Source organism: Macaca mulatta, chromosome 5, assembly GCF_049350105.2.
Source record: "Macaca mulatta isolate MMU2019108-1 chromosome 5, T2T-MMU8v2.0, whole genome shotgun sequence".
NCBI classification, from domain to species: Eukaryota; Metazoa; Chordata; class Mammalia; order Primates; family Cercopithecidae; genus Macaca; species Macaca mulatta.
The window spans coordinates 192,143,828-192,161,179 of NC_133410.1; the positions used below are offsets into that span (position 1 = coordinate 192,143,828).

The 17,352-nt window shown below is 40.8% G+C and overlaps 1 protein-coding gene and 1 pseudogene across 2 annotated transcripts in view; both read left to right on the forward strand.

Moving 5' to 3' along the window:
* Positions 1 to 10,530, forward strand: part of TRAPPC11 (trafficking protein particle complex subunit 11) — a 54,500-nt gene extending 43,970 nt beyond the window's left edge. For both annotated transcript variants that reach the window (XR_013417390.1, XM_015139579.3), the window contains 4 exons: positions 1,890 to 1,981; positions 3,435 to 3,568; positions 5,039 to 5,206; positions 9,233 to 10,530. Coding sequence is in view for 1 of the 2 variants with exons in the window: in XM_015139579.3 (XP_014995065.2) it covers positions 1,890 to 1,981; positions 3,435 to 3,568; positions 5,039 to 5,206; positions 9,233 to 9,277 (439 nt within the window). In the remaining variant the exon portion in view is untranslated. The remainder of the gene's footprint in view (positions 1 to 1,889; positions 1,982 to 3,434; positions 3,569 to 5,038; positions 5,207 to 9,232) is intronic.
* On the forward strand, positions 2,851 to 2,951 carry LOC114678522 (U6 spliceosomal RNA; annotated as a pseudogene).
* Positions 10,531 to 17,352: the final 6,822 nt, after the last annotated feature.

Below are 17,352 nucleotides of genomic sequence, written 5' to 3' on the forward strand. Positions count from 1 at the left end.
TATGGCTGTCACAGAAAAGTTATAAATTATCAAAATTGACTAAGGGAAAATTTTTTAACCTAAAAACCCAGTAACTGGAGGAAATTCATGAAATTACCTTCAAAGAGTATATGTTTAGTATATGTAATTACATGGTATGATTTATTGTTTTCATGTTATACATTATATGCAAAGCATAGAACAAGAAGGAAAATTCCCTGGGTTTGTTCGTGAAGAGCACCCATACCTAAACCTGACAAAGGCAGAAAATAAAAAGACAACTGTAGGGCAGCAGTTCTCAAACTTTTTGGTCTCAAGACACCTTTACACTTTGAAAAATCATTGAGAACCCTAAACAGCTTATTTATGTGAGTTATATGCATAAATATTTACCATGTTAGAAACCAAAGCAGAAACTTTTTAAGGATGGAGAAATAGGTAATTTTATTGAGAAGTAAATAAACTTGTCTTTTCCCCATTCCTGAATTTACCATATTGATGTTTAGTTTTATTTATTTGTTTGTAGGTGTCAAAACAGCATTTTAAAGGCACTGCTGAATTATTCCATCATACTACAGTATTACCGCAGAGATATATTCATTTATTATTGATGAAGCTTAGATGCTTTGCCTGTTGCTTTTGCTCTGTGATAGTTTGCACGTCATGTCAGCTGCTCCACCCTTAGACTCTCAAGGGATTTCCCTGGCACCACCCCTGTAGTTCCCACTTTAACTGTTCCACAGGGAAAATATTTAACAGTTTCATGATATTACTTCAGCTCCATAAATATTGGAGCACCACTATGTTTGTTGATAGTAAAATACTTTTAGTTCTTCAGTTTCTACCATATACTTGTAGTGAGTTACAACAGTGCTCTTCAGAGTGGTCTGGGGCCCGCCTGTAAACCTTCCTCAGTGAGTTAAGGAATTTATGTCATAACGTAAATCACTGAATTGTTCCTGAATTGAGAAAGCCTTGCTACCAAAACACTGTATTAAATGGTGTGCATCATGATTGACAGTCTCACACACCTCCTGACTTACCCCCGCTGGTAACACACAGCAGCCCTGGGTTATAACAGTTTGTTAATTGGAAATATTCAGAAGTGTGATTTTAAAAGTTCTTAACTTCACAAAACTGTTTCCATTAATAATGTTTTGGGAGGCCAGGTTCAGTGGCTCACGCCTATAATCCCAGCACTTTGGGAGGCTGAGGCTTGTGGATCACCTGTGGTCAGGAGTTTGAGACCAGCCTGGCCAACATGGCAAAACCTCATCTCTGCTAAAAATACACAAATTAGCTGGGCATGGTGGCATGCTCCTGTAATCCCAGTTACTCAGGAGGCTGAGGCAGGAGAATCACTTGAGCCCAGGAGGCAGAGGTTGCAGTGAGCCAAGATTGAACCATTGCACTCCAGCCTGGGTGAGAGAGCGAGACTGTCTCAAAAAAAAAAAAAAAAAAAAAAGGCCAGGAGCGGTGGTTCATGCCTGTAATCCCAGCACTTTGGGAGGCCGAGGTGGGCAGATCACGAGGTCAGGAGATCGAGACCATCCTGGCTAACACGGTGAAACACCGTCTCTACTATAAACACAAAAGAAAAAAGAAAATTAGCCGGGTGTGGTGGCGGCTTGTGTAGTCCCAGCTACTCGGGAGGCTGAGACAGGAGAATGGCGGGAACCTGGGAGGTGGAGCTTGCAGTGAGCCAAGATCGCGCCACTGCACTCCAGCCTGGGCGACAGAGTGAGACTCCCATCTCAAAATAATAATAGTAATAATGATAATAATAATGTTTTGGGAAATGGATAAGTAACATAGTTCCTTTGAAACTAGTTGTTGAATACACGTTTCCTGTTTTTGATGAGCTTCTTTCATAAAATGTGAGTTTAAAAAGATGACCTCTTCTGCCACAGGACCTCAGCAATGGAGAACATCCCTGTCATCAGAACTGTCATCACTCTGCCACATGTGATTGTGGAAAATATCCCTCTCCATGTGAATGCAGGTAGCGGAATTCAAATTTTACTTGATAAGAAGGACCCAGTAACAATAGTTATTTTAACTTCTAAGAGTTTAGTTATTTTAACATTCTATTATGAAAGTTTTTCAACATTTGTAAAAGTAGGTTATGGCCAGTCTTGTTTCATCTCTACTTCTACACACTCCTCCTACCCCTGTTATTTTGAAACAAATCCCAGATTCCATTTCAAGCCATAAATACTTTCATATGCCTGACTTAAAAATAATAGCTTTTTAAAAATATATAATGACAGTACCATTATCACAACTTTAAAAATTAGCAGTAGTGTCTTAATGTCATCAAATTCCAATGTTGAAATTTTCCTAGTTAACTCTGGATGGTTTTTCAGTTTATTTTGAGGTCTATACACTGTAATTGATGGATAAGTCTTATACTATACAGCTATAACCTATATATAAGCTGGTAAGCTGACTATCTCTCCCTCCCCCATGCCCTTTCTCCTCTCCTCCTTGACCATTAACCCCTCCATCACCTCTTCCAGTACCACTTTCTCTACCACTTTGTCCTTCTCCCTCCCCCTATGTCTTCCTTGCTGAAGAAACTAAGTTATTTGTCCTATAGAGTTTCCCATGGCCTGGATTTTGCAGATTACATGGTGTTATTTTTCGATGTTTCTCTGTTGCTATGAATTGGCAGCCTGTCTGTAGGCTTGATCAGATTCAGGGTCAAGTTTTTGGCAAGAATGCTTCATAGTTAATGGTATATGCTCCCACTAGGAGGCAGGTAGGATCTGTCCATCATTCTTTCTTTACTGGAATACTTTATCAAGAGAAACTTCCCTTTATCAACTGTTTGGTTATCCTGATGTCTCTAATTTACAAAACCTGGGTGTAGTGCTCACCAGTAGCATATATGTTAGAATGGGAATGGTGCAGAGATTAGCATGGCCCTGTGCAAGGATGACACTCAGATTCAGGAAGCATTCCATACTTTTGTATCCTAGGAAAAATGAAACGGCAGAACTGCCAGAACACACACACACACACACACACACACACACACACACACACACACACACACACCAAACAACAGTGTATCCACAAACGAATGAATGAAGTTTTACTTACAACTTCACTAAAACACAGCTTTTGCTTATTCTAGTTTAGGAACCATGATTGGTATTTTGGGAAATCTTTTATGGATTTAAAAAATGATCCCTAAAATATAATTCAGTTCCTGATAGCCAGGACCCTGTCTGGGCCAGTCATTTTTAGAAGGACACTTATTTCCTTAGCCTGTTTTATCATAGTCCTATTGCTGTTGTCCGATCAAAGAATTTGTCTTATCTGGCGAGAGTACAGTAACACCATTAATTTAAATGATACTATGTCCGTAGAATGAGATTCATTTACAAAACGAAGCCATAAGTGGTGAGCTATTTTTGAAACCAAGAGAAATGTGTCATCTTTGTCTGTAGATCTGCCGTCATTTGGGCGTGTCAGAGAGTCCTTACCTGTCAAGTATCACCTACAGAATAAGACCGACTTCGTTCAAGATGTGGAGATTTCTGTGGAGCCCAGTGATGCCTTCATGTTCTCAGGTCTCAAACAGGTACAGGCCATATCCTGTGGTGTTTATGTTGACACAAAACTGCGGCCACGAGACGGAGAGCTGTACCTTTGGTTCTTATGAATGAACTGAGTAAAGCTGACTGTGGCCCCTGTTGTTTTGGTAATAGTGAATTTTTAAGCACCTTAAGTACAACTACCTATAAAGGTGGGTTACCCTTGTGACATCATTGAGATCAGACATGTGGGTTCTTATAAAACAAAAGTCCACAAATCCTTGGACTGTATTATAATATGTTATAATTTCTGAAAAACTTAAAGATGTCCCCTTATTACTGATGAGTGTGTGTGTGTGTGTGTGTGTGTGTGTCAGTGTGAGGCCAGGTGAAGACTTCACTGTACTAATACTAACAGTCCATTTTTCTGTCAGTGAAGTTTTGTAGAAATTTTGATTTTGCATAGACTATACTTAACCTTTGGTGTGTTTAGATACAATTTTGTTTCTATACTTTAAATTACCTAGACTTTTTTATTCATTCAGTCAAATCAGAGTTGGAAAAGTTCATCGGGTTTTTAAATGAGCGAACAAAACACCCAGGCAAAACTATGCTTCAGTGAGAGTCCAGTCCTCCACTGTCAGAGGGATAGCAGAGATGCCCCTCCAAAGTCAGGAAATACTTTGTAACGAACAAGGGCACAATTAGAGAACAGATGTGTCTTAACGCCTGGAAGAGTCCACCCTGACTAATGAGATGCTCTGCGCATTCTGAGTGCTGTGCTTGTTGTTAAAGGCAAAATAGAAGTTTATATGAAATATGCAAATATGCTGTATGTTCAGGTACTGTTTTATATTTATAATATACAGTATTAAATATACCAGCTATCATATTTACAAATGAGTAAGCTTTTTTCTTGAGTGTCTTGATTTTTTCCAGGTGTTCACTTTTATAAATAGTAGGAAATATAAAGATGCTAAAATCTTACCAGTTTGTGTACTTCCTTAAAGTATTGTTGAAGATTTTCAAAATGTCTTTTTTTTTCCTCCTGCAGTTACTTAACCCAAAGGTAAAATCCTTAAAAGAAAACAGAAACAACTAAATAGATTAGAAAGAACTAATTTGTCTTATATTAGCATAATGTCTACAAGTAGACACTTCTACAAATTATCCCTTAACATATTGTGAACATAAAATCTACCTGGGCTAAGACAAAGAAAATATTCACGTGCCTAGTGTTCTCATTCTTTAGGAGGTACAAGTTACTGTTGCAGGTCTTGGTAGAAACAGAAATCATGCATGTGTTTTTTACACATTTCCTGTCTGCCGTGTCCTCAACTCATACTAATTCAGCCCTACACTTTGGAATCTGTTTGGAAGGTGGACTAGAAGAGAGTGAATATTTCACTAGAAGGATTTGGTTATCCAATCTTTTGTAAATAATTGAGGATAACAACATATAGATATTGCACATATGTGTATTTGATTATCTTTCTCTGTGACTTTTTATGATGCAGATTCGATTACGTATCCTCCCCGGCACGGAGCAGGAAATGCTATATAATTTCTATCCTCTGATGGCTGGATACCAGCAGCTGCCGTTTCTCAACATCAACTTGCTTAGATTTCCTAACTTCACAAATCAGCTGCTCAGGCGTTTTATTCCTACCAGTATTTTTGTCAAGGTAAAGCTTAAAAATTTTCTGCTTTTTAAATTCAAAGTCTTAAAAACAAACCGACTTCTTTTTCATGTACACTTCACTGAACAGTATTTTGAGACCAACAGTGATAGTTTTGCCTTTTATTCTATGTATTTGGCAGTATTGCTATTCATTTCTATAAAGTTGCTTTTTATAGAATCTAATTTCAAAGATTTGTATTTCCTTAGGTAAATAATGATTTATCTTTATAATATCCTTAAGCATATTTTCTCTTTGGCTTAGTAAAGTATGCTTTAAAATTGTAATTTTTTTGTAAACTAGTCCTTCATCAAAATGAATTGACTTTAAATATTCTTAAACTTTCCTGATTCCCTGTAACTGTGTAATACTGGATTTAGCTCTCTTCTGAAAATGACCATCTCTCAGAAATTATACACTGATTTAATGTTGTTGTTGTTTTTTTAAATTACACAATTTCCAGGTTCCTACAATAAAAGCATACGTAGGATGGGCAGTGTGTAAGAGAGTGGATTGGAGGGATGAGTGGTTCATTTAGTTCAGCAGTCCACCTCTGATTGTCCCTCCCTGATACCTAAATAAGAGCCATCCCTTCACATGCTTCTGGTGTCCCTCTAACATACATATACATGAATATACATATACATGAATATACATATACATGAATATACATATACATGAATATACATATACATGAATATATGTCACTGCTCTGTGCCCTCTTTTAAGTTTCTACCCTCATTTGAAATGACAGTTTATATTGCTCACTACTTCCTTTTTTGTGTCTGTCTTATGCAAGTTCAGGGGAACCATTCCTTGTTTATATAATCCAGGATTTGGTAAATTATCTGTTAATATATTCTCCGTACTCTGCCAGCTTTTCTATTTCCAGAGTTTTATACAGAGTTTTTTCTATCTGTATAAAAACAACCCCCCCAAGCTCCTATTCCACACCATACTTTTAAATTGTAAAAGAGGCTGGGCGCGGTGGCTCATACCTGTAATCCCAGCGCCTTGGGAGGTGGGAGGATCACGAGGTCAGGAGATCGAGGCCATCCTGGCGAACACTGTGAAACCCCGTCTCTACTAAAAATACAGAAAATTAGCCAGACGTGGTGGCGCATGCCTGTAGTCCCAGCTACTCGGGAGGCTGAGGCAGGAGAATTGCTTGAACCCAGGAGGTGGAGCTTGCAGTGAGTGGAGATTGCGCCATTGCACTCCAGCCTGGGCGACAGAGCAAGACTCTGTCTCAAAATAAATAAATTGTAAAAGAAAAATCTCGTAATTTTGGATCTCCTTGTGTTTAAACAGTGACTTTTTGAACATTTTCACCGGATCCCTTCAGTCTGATGCTTCCATTGGCTGCACACTCCCATGGTGAAGTCACTCTGCAGGGCAGGGGAGGAGTCTCATGACTGGGTGGGGGAACGGGGGAACAGGTGGCCTCTGTCATGTCCCTTTAGCTGTTTGACTTTTTGAAGTTTGCTATTTTTAAAGTTAGAAGTACTTTGAATCATTTAGACGTAGACTTGATCATATTCTAGCTGCACAGAAATAGCTTGTTTGAAATACTAGAGTAACGAATATTGAAAAGGAGAGAATTTTTTTTTCTTTTTATAATCTTTTTACTCATTTACACCAAGGGAATACAGCACCTTTCATCCAAAGAACTGAAGGTGCTTTACAAACACGAGCATTTAAAAAAATGATTATATTTTTAAAACCTGGAGTCTTGCTGTGAAATCTCTTTGATTCCAGATACACAATTATCTGGAAGTGATTATGTTAGGGACAATGAAAGAGGCTCAGAAAGAATTCTGATTTGAAAAGGAGAGATTTTTGATTCCATCAATTAATCGCTTTCATTCCTTTCTCTGTTGATCAGGAGACCCACACCTAATCCCAACTAATGCTAGTTCAGTCTTTTGATTTTCTCTCAAGGTAAACCTCTTCTGGGTTGTGTTTAAATTCACAAGGAAAGGTTCCAGAAAATAAACATGTTTAAGTTTTAACATAACTAGCGTGCCCTTTTTAACTGCAGGGATCCTTTTCTCAGTACAAGTACCACCTTTTAGCAACTTGACTGCTGCCAAAAATGTTGACTGGACTCCGCAGAGCCAGCTCTTTTATCAGTTAGGAAAACTTATAATTAAAAAATTTTGGCCGGGCGCGGTGGCTCATGCCTGTAATCCCAGCACTTTGGGAGGCGAAGGCGGGCGGATCACCTGAGGTCAGGAGTTCGAGATCAGCCTAGTTAACATGGTGAAACCCTGTCTCTACTAAAAATACAAAAATTAGCTGGGTGTGGCGGCGGGCCCCTGCAATCCCAGTTACTTGGGAGGCCAAGGCAGGAGAATTGCTTGAACCTGGAAGGCAGAGGTTGCAGTGAGCCAAGACCGTGCCATTGCACTCCGGCCTGGGCAACAGAGTGAGACTCTGTCTCAAAAAAAAAAAAAAAAAAAAAAAAAAAAATTGCCATTCCACAGTGTATATATAGTGTACATATTTCAGAACATCATGTTGTATGCCATAAATGTCTACAATTTTGTTTTACTTGTCACACTAAGGACAGTGGCTGAGGATTACCCTTTCCCACTTATCGGACAATCACTGACTAAAACTTTAGGTCCCAGTGCACCTGTATTAAACTTCAGAGCTGTGCTGTCCAGTATAGCTGCTAGCCACATGTGGCTATTGAGATCAGTTTAAATTAAATGTACTTGGTTACACTGCTGCTCTTCAAGTGCTCAATAGCTAAATGTGTCTAGTGGCTGCCATAGCGGACAGTGACATCCTAGGCAAGGTTGAATCCATACTCTTCTTCCTTTGAATAAAAGACTTTGGTTTTCTAATGTATGATGCACTCATGTTTTGCTCCTGCTTGTAAAAGCTACATTTGGCAGGGATTTCACTAGCTTGAGCCATGATTTTGTTTCTAAAATTGAGCAGCTTCCATCCGTACTAAAAAAATAGTCAAGAATCAAGGATTGGGAACCTATTTCACTCACTCCATTCCTGCCGTGAATGTCTGGAAGCTATACTTAACTGTGTTCATGTATGTATGTACACACACACACACACACACACACACACCCCATATACATCTGAACAACCACAGCAGCAACACACTGAAAGAGGAGTGCTGTCTTCACTGCCTCAGGAATTCCTCAGAGTCTTTCTGCTGAAAGCATAGCAAATCACTTCTGATTGTGAACACTCTTCTGTTTCATTTCCTGATCATCTTTCTCATGCTTTCCCCACAAGGGTCTGCTATTGTATATCTGTAAAATAAAATAAAATTATTTGTAAGAATTTTATTCTTTCAGCTGCTAGATATCCCTCTGGGATGTTGTTAACCTGCCAGAAATTTTACAGCTAAAAACAGTTATGATACCTTTTATTCATTCTTAGTCTTGACTTTTGTGATGTGATGTTTTAAATTCTTTCAATCAGTGATCTTAGAGATAGGGCAGTTTTTGTTTTTATCTGCCGCTTTTATCCTCACAGCATGCGTTGGAGTTCACTGCAGAAACTTTTTCTCAAACAGGATATTAGGCAACCTTGAGTCCCCAAAAGGAACTTACCTGTCAGCTCAGGCTCTGGGCCTGCTTAAACCTTGAGACATAGGAGGGCCCTGAGCAAGAGGGAAAGAATAAAACTATCAGTTAAGCAGGAATGATAAACAAGGTTCCATTCCACATGCCGTCAGTGGGAGATGGCCTGGCAGTAGCTGCTGGAACGCAGGGTTGAGAGAGAAGTACTGACCGAAGAGGATTGGGCGGGTGGAAGTGCAGAGTCAGCTGGTGATGGCTGCGGGAGAGGGCGGCTCCCAGCCTGTGCCGTGGCCATCCCCGGGTGCAAGTGAAGAAAGAAAGAGTTGGGGTGAGAGGAGGAGAATCACCACATAACCATTTTTATTTTGATGCTTACACTTGCTTATTCTGTTTCTGTAAAACAGTTTCAAGAATTTCAAAATCCTTCCAGTTAATAGAGCGTAACTTTGTAAACACACTTTGTTTTCCCACTTTAAAGCCACAGGGTCGACTCATGGATGATACTTCTATTGCTGCTGCATGATGTTCAAGACGGGCCCTTGGCTGTTGTTACAGAGACGTGGGGCAGAGCTATACAGGTGTTCCACTGTGAACTCTAGCTTTGATCATGGTAAAAAGTTAATCTTTTCTATTTTTTAATGGATGTTATACCAACTATTCAGAGGAACCATACTTTGAAAATATTAGGAAAATCTGTCTTACAGTTTCTCTAATAAATATTTGAAATCTCAGTATGACATGAAAGGATGTCAGACCATTGTTATTGTTGAAAGTCATTTGATGGCCGGGCGCGGTGGCTCACGCCTGTAATCCCAGCACTTTGGGAGGCCGAGGCGGGCGGATCACAAGGTCAGGAGATCGAGACCACGGTGAAACCCCGTTTCTACTAAAAATACAAAAAATTAGCCGGGTGCGGTGGCGGGCGCCTGTAGTCCCAGCTACTCAGGAGGCTGAGGCAGGAGAATGGCGTGAACCCGGGAGGCGGAGCTTGCAGTGAGCCGAGATTGCGCCACTGCACTCCAGCCTGGGCGACAGAGCAAGACTCTGTCTCAAAAAACAAAACAAAACAAAACAAAACAAAAGTCATTTGATGAATGGTAAATTCTATCAAAAGTAAGTGATTTGCATGTATAATATCAGGAAAATTCAGCATCCCAAGTATGACTGGACAAAGAGAGTAGATGCACCAATGCCTGTGCCATAAATTTCCAAATCCCCTATGTGTCTCTTTCAGAACTGGCCAGACCGGAAATAATCTATTCTCATAAATTCAGTGTGTACGCAGAATACATACACAACAACATAGGGAGTTGTATGACTGATAGGGAAAACTTCCAGAAAGTTTTAATCAAAGCAGTTTAATTAAGGTATCAAAAATATCTTTGCTTAGTATCAAAAAATGTCAAATAGGTTCAGCTTGCAGCCAAAATATGGATCATTTATGAAGCAAGTTCATATTTTAGAGGTGTTAATAAAATCCTCATCTGAAAAGATCCAAACTGCAAGGATTTTATTATAAACATAATTTCATAGACTAAAAGTTTTTGGAAAAGATGCATGGTCTGAGTCAGACCTTTTGGTTATATTGTGCAGTTTCAAAAGAACTATTTAAAACTCTTGCAAACTCATGTAAATAAAAATCATAGGGTGAAAATTGTATTTGTTAAACTATCTTAGTAATTTAAAACTACCTGATTTCCTGGAAAATTTTATTATTTGAAAGGTGGAGGAATTGTAAAAAGGAAATAGTGATGTAAATAAACATGTTCTCTTTCAGATCTGCTTGTCTGTCTGTATCTTTTATTTTGAGCTTGTTTGATGAATGAAGAGGTTTTACAGAGCATGGCTCTTCACGTTTTTCAGAATGTCTTCACATTACTTGGAGATTCATTATTTTTGTTCAAATTCAGTCATTTCTTTCATGGCCCATGTTACATTTCCACCCAGAATATAAAAAGCCCCCCAGTTGATACTCTGAAATAATAACTGTGAAGAATTCCAAGCTGTGATTTCCATGTTGGTGTTGTAATGAGAGAGGGAGTGCTTTTAAGGAAAGTACAGCAAGTAGACAAGTGAAGCTCACCTTTTAATGGGGAGGGTCCACGCAGTCCCAGCAAATACCCTTCTGAAGCCTCCTCACTTGGCCTTAAAATTCAGAAAAAGCACCCAAAGTGTCCCAACTCAGTTTAAAAGTTAGACGTGGGTTGCATTATTTTTGGTAGAGTGGATAAATAGCAGTGATGGTAATTTTCAGGTTGGTTGTGTGCATGCAACATTAGTGATTAGAGATTGTCGAACAAATATGTGATAACCAAATAGAAATCTCGTCTCCTAATTTTTTCATGCCATGTGGATTCACCCCACAGGACTGAATCTTCTCTAGCTAAAGCATTATGAATGAATGCTAAGTAAAAGCATTCAGTTATATAAGGAAACAAATTCTTATACTATTTTATCGTCCCAGTATTCTTACATACCCTTTTTTATACTTACAGATTTGTTCTGAAACGTTTCTAATGAGTGACACTCCTGCTATTCTTTTTTTTGAGACAGAGTCTCACTGTGCTCATTCTGTTGCCCAGGCTGGAGTGCAGTGGTTCGATATCAGCTCACTGTAACATCCGCCTTCCAGTTTCAAGCAATTCTCCTGCCTCGGCCTCCCTAGTAGCTGGGATTATAGGTGTGCAGCACCACGCCCAGCTAATTTTTGTATTTTTAGTAGAGAAGGGATTTTGCCATGTTGGCCAGGCTGGTCTCAAACTCCTCACCTCAGGTGATCCACCCGCCTCAGCCTCCCAAAGTGCTAGGATTATAGGCGTGAGCCACCGTGCCTGGCTATACTCATGCCATCCTTTGGTGACCATAACCATACCCTTTATTTTAGCAAACGATGTTATTCTCAGACACACCTACTGAAGAGCTCCATAAAATTCACTAAATGAGTATAAAATTCCATGTTTTTCATGAAAAAGAAAAATGCATAGTTCAGTTATATTCAGGTTTTGCTTAAAGATCAAATTGGTGAAATAACATTCCCTTCCACTCAATTTACTTATGCCTGCAAACAAAAGAGAACGTGATCACAAGGCCTTATTGTTTCTGCTTTCTGAAGCATGTTTTACTGAGGGGGAAGTAGAACCAAGGTCAGAACTGCCATGCGTGTCCACTCAGGGTGCACGGCCTCAGTTAGCCCTGCTCTGCAAGGAGCTGTATTAAAAAGGAAAAAACTCAAACTGCCAAGTACCCCTGCATGTCAGGGCCTCTGGATCATCCAAGTTACACTCCAAGCAACTTTTTCTTCTTTTTTTACTATGCTCACTCCAAACAGTTTTTTTTTTAACTTCTATTTTCTCTCCATTGAAAGAACATAAAACTCATAGTAACCTTGAAGTTGGTTTTTTTATTTACAGAATACACCCCTCCAAAATGTATCAACATGAGGCAGAGTGCGGTGGCTCACACCTGCAATCCAAGCACTTTGGGAGGCCGAGGCAGGCGAGTCATTTGAGCCTGGGAGTTCAAGACCAGCCTGGGCAACATGGCAAAACCCCATCTCTACTAAAAATACAAAAAAATTAGCTGGATGTAGTGGCTCGTGCCTGTAGTCCTGTAGTCTCAGCTACTCAGGGAGCTGAGGTGGGAGGATCGCTTGAGCCTGGGAAGTCAAGGCTGTAGTGACCTATGATCACATCACCACACTCCAGCCTGGGTGACAGAGCGAGATCCTGTCTCAGGAAAAAAAAAAAATAGTATCATCGTGCATGGTAAATGGAAACCTACAAATATTACCTCGTTAGGTTGGTCATGATTTCTAAACTGTCTTTCCCAAATGATAATTGCTAACATTTATTGAGTACTGTGATGTGCCACATGGGTATGTTTTTATCTCATATAATACTCATAAAAGCTCAGTGTGGTTTTAGGTACTCTTATTATTCCCATTTTAAAGATGTGAAATCTCAGTAGCAAAGACTTGGAACCAACCTAAATGTCCATCAGTGATAGACTGGATTAAGAAAATGTGGCACATATACACCACGGAATACTATGCAGCCATAAAAAAGGATGAGTTCATGTCCTTTGTAGGGACATGGATGCAGCTGGAAACCATCATTCTCAGCAAATTATCACAAGAACAGAAAACCAAACACCGCATGTTCTCACTGATAGGTGGGAATTGAACAATGAGATCACTTGGACACAGGAAGGGGAACATCACACACTGGGGCCTGTTGTGGGGTGGGGGGAGGGTTAGCATTAGGAGATATACCTAATGTAAATGATGAGTTAACGGGTGTAGCACACCAGCATGGCACATGTATACATATGTAACAAACCTGCATGTTGTGCACATGTACCCTAGTATATGTGTGATAATTTTAAAAAAATAATAAAAAAATAAAGATGTGAAAACTGAGGCGCAGAAAGGTTAAGTAACTTGCCCAGTGTTCTGGTTATCCATTGCTACAAAACAAATCTGCCCAGTGTTTAATGGCTTAAAACAACTGTCATTATCTTTATGGTTTCAGTGGGGCAGGAATTTGGGAACAACTCAGATGGACAGTTCTGGCTTGGGGTCACTCATGTAGTTGGAGTCAAACAGTAGCTGGAGTCAGAATAGGGCCAACTGTGAGAACCAGGGGAACCGAGGCAGCTTGGAGCTAGCCAGGCACCTCTCTTTAGTTAGGGTCGCTCCATGCGTTCACCGGGATTCCTCACGGCATGGCCGGCTCACGGTGGCTGGACTGCTTACCCGGCAGCTCAAACCTCCGGTGAGAATGGAACCAGCAAGGGAAGCTGCATCACCCTTTTTGACCTTGCCTTCGGTATCCCATAATGTCACTGCTAGGGTCACAGTCCGCCCAGATTCAAGGGGAGGGAACACAAACTATAAATGTCACCTCTTGAGGGGGAAATGGCCTCATCCAGAAGGTACAGGACAGGAGGTGTTATTGCATCCATCTTTGGAAAAGAGAATCTGCTGTACCTAGTGACATGGCAAGTGGGAGAAGAGCTGGGACTAATCAAGGCACTGTTCTGTAGAGGCCGTGACACTATACAGCCACCATTCTAATGCTGCCAGGGCTTAGTCCTAAATAAATCTGTCTTCAGCTAAGTTATGTATGCCTGAAGTCCTATGCATTTTGTGAATTATGACCTATCCAAGCCTGGGTCTCTGTGGCTCAAGCTGTAATCCCAACATTTTGGGAGTCTGAGAGGTAAGGATCGCTTGAGGCCAGGAGTTTGAGACCAGCCTGGGCTAGCAAGCCCTTGTCTCCACATAAAATAGAAAAATTAGCCAGGGGTGGTGGTGCCCACCTGCTACTCTGGAGGCTGAGGCAGGAGAATCACTTGACCCCGGGAGGTGGGGCTGCAATGAGTCATGATTGCACCACTGCACTCCAGCCTGGGCGACAGAGAGCCTGCCTCAAAAAAAAAAAAAAATTTCCTTCAGTCTATGGCAGTAAATCTATTGCCCTGAATTACACAAATTTATTCCAAGTATTTACTGTGGGCCTACTGTGGGCCAGCTTGTGGGCTGGTTGCTACTGTGGGCCAGCTTGTGGGCTGGTTGCTGTGGCCATAAAGGAATCCCTATTCCTGAAGACCAGTGGTCCAGCAGGAGACCGCCACGGCAGCGGGCTCTGACACAGTGCGGTCAGAGCGGTAGAAATGAGAAGACTGGTGAGTGACGGGATGTCTGGGATTTCCTCTAACATACCTGAAAACAAACAAAATACTCAGATTGGAGAGAAATGGATGAAACAAGATTTGGAAAAGGTTGATAACATTAAAGATGGGCGGGCCTGGGGGCTTTACCATTCACTCTCCTTTTGCGTATGTCTGAAAATTTCCACAATAAAAACATAACAAAGGATACAAGGTAGAAAGGAGCCCCAGGGAAGGATTAACTTTACAGAGTATGAGGAGGAAGCTGCTCCTTCCTTGAGGGAGGTAGGGCTTCCTCAAGGAGTGACATTGACATTGACATTGGAGTTGTTTTTGTGTTCATAATAAAATGATTCTGTGCTTTTGTTGTGTGGGCATGCATTTCCATCATCCATGAACAGATAATATGTGAACTGGATTTTGGAGGACATAGAAACGTTTGTAAAATAAACAGATCAAGGAAGAGCTTTCCAGGTGATGAAAGGGACTGTTGGCACGCACCCCTGCGGCACCCTGGCATGCCAGTGCTTTCAGCATAGACAGACTTGTCCACTGTTGAGTAAACCTAAACTTTATTTTTTCTACCTTAGATATTCAGTGATAAGAGAATGGTGGGTGGGAGATGAAACTCATTTAAGAATGCAAGAGCGCCTGCTGCGGTCTCCCTGCCGCCTCTGGGGAGTAGGGCTTCTCTCCTGCAGCTTTTGGGGGAAGCTGGTCTTCTTTTTGGTAATGCTCGTCAGATTGAAGAACTGTAGTCTGAAAAAATATTTGATCTTGGAGAATAATTCAAAATCACTATCTCAACAAGGACTGAATTCCAAATGCCAAATTTAACAGGGACAATTCAGAAACCCTTAATTCAAGATGAAATAGGCCAGGCGCGGTGACTCACGCCTGTAATCCCAGCACTTTGGGAGGCCGAGGTGGGCGTATCACGAGATCAGGAGATAGAGACCATCCTGGCTAACACGGTGAAACCCCATCTCTACTAAAAATACAAAAAATGAGCTGGGTGTGGTGGCGGGCGCCTGTAGTCCCAGCTACTCAGGAGGCTGAGGCAGGAGAATGGCCTGAACCTGGGAGGCGGAGCTTGCAGTAAGCCGAGATCACGGCACTGCTCTCCAGCCTGGGTGACAGAGCGAGACTGTCTCAAAAAAAAAAAAAAAAAAAAAGATGAAATACGGAATTATTCAGTCATAGGATAGGAGGAGCTCCGAGGAGCTATTTTTAAAATCAAATAGCTGATTTTTTTTAATCAAAGGCGTTAGTGACACAGTTGGTCAGACTACATTTATGATATTTTCTCCCCTTCTGATTGCCATCCTTTATTTCATTTTACTTTTTTATTGTGACCATTTTCAAATACTGTAACACGCTTCCATGCTATACTCAGCTTCAGCCATTAATGCCTTGCCCTCTACCATCCATCCTCCCTAACTCATTTCACCAGAAAGAAAAGGACTTTTAAAATTACATAACCACAATGCATTATTACATCTAATCAATTATTTCTTTACATTGTCTAGTATAATAACATATTCAATTTTCCCTAAGTCTTTTTACAGTTTTCTTGTTTGAATATGGATCCAAACAAGGTCCATCATTATATTAAGTTTCATTTAATGTAGAATCATCCCTTCTCCCTTTATATCCCCTATTGACTTGATGAAGAAATGGGTCAGTTCTTTTGTAAAATATCCCACATTCAGGGTTTGGTTAATTGCAACCCCAGGGTGTTTATGTAACTTGTTCCTCTATCTACTGTTTTTCCAATGGACCAGGAGTTAGATCTACAAGATGGCCTGAGCTCAAATTCTTTCTCCCTTTCATCTGCCCTCCAGTTCTTCTCTCCTCTACTTCCTTCCTTCTACCCTCCTTCTCTCTCTCTCACTCCTTCCTTCCATCTTTCCTTTTTTTTTTTTTGATAAGACTATTTCATAGGTGATATTTCCTATTGCCACACTTCATGTCTAGTTGTCTTGCTTTTCATGATAAGATTGATCTATGGGTTTAGAAGGTGGCAGCCTAATTCCTTTATCATAAGGTTCAGCTAAACAGCCATCGATGCAGTTGTCTGAATTGAATGACGTTCATTGCATTGACGCATCGATCGCTGTTGAGCTGAACTGTATATTTAACTTAAATATGTTTTAAAATTAGAAGTTATTCAATTAGAAGTTGCAAAATGTAATTAAAGAATGCTATTCTGCATTCATTGACTGGAATTCTTAGAGATTTTTTTTTTCCTCATCCACTAGGTCTATTTAATTACCCTACAATATAGTTTCCACAGCAAAGAGAACTTTTTTTCTTATTTCTTATTTCAGCTCATCAGACAAGGAAGCAAAAGATAGTTTTTAATAATCTAATTCCTTCTCTTTATTTGTAATTTTCTTCCTTTTTTTTTTTTCAGAGCCTAACTCTGTCACCCAGATGGGAGTGCGGTGGCATGATTTTGGCTCACTGCAACCTCCGCCTCCCGGGTTCAAGCGATTCTCCTGCCTCAGCCTCCCAAAAGTAGCTGGGATTACAGGCACGCACCACGAAGCCCCGCTAATCTTTGTATTTTTAGTAGACACGGAGTTTCACCAGGTTGGCCAGGCTGGTCTCCAACTCCTGGGCTCCAGTGATCTGCCCGCCTCAGCCTCCAAGTGCTGAGATTACAGGAGTGAGCCCCAGCGGCAGGCCTCTTTTTAATTTCAGTGTAATGAGTTGGTGGCCCTCCTATCTTATCCCAGAGCTTCGGTGTTTGTGCTTGGTGCCCTCTCCGTTTCTCCCCTGTTCTTATGGAATAATGATGTAAATTAGGCGCCTGGGGTCAGGAATCTCAGCTTAGGGTGAGGGCTTTCCGGTGGCGTTGGCAGCAGCTGGCGCCTGCGCCCTCCGTGCAGGAGAGCAGCTCCCTCCAGCGGCTTCCCTCCTGCT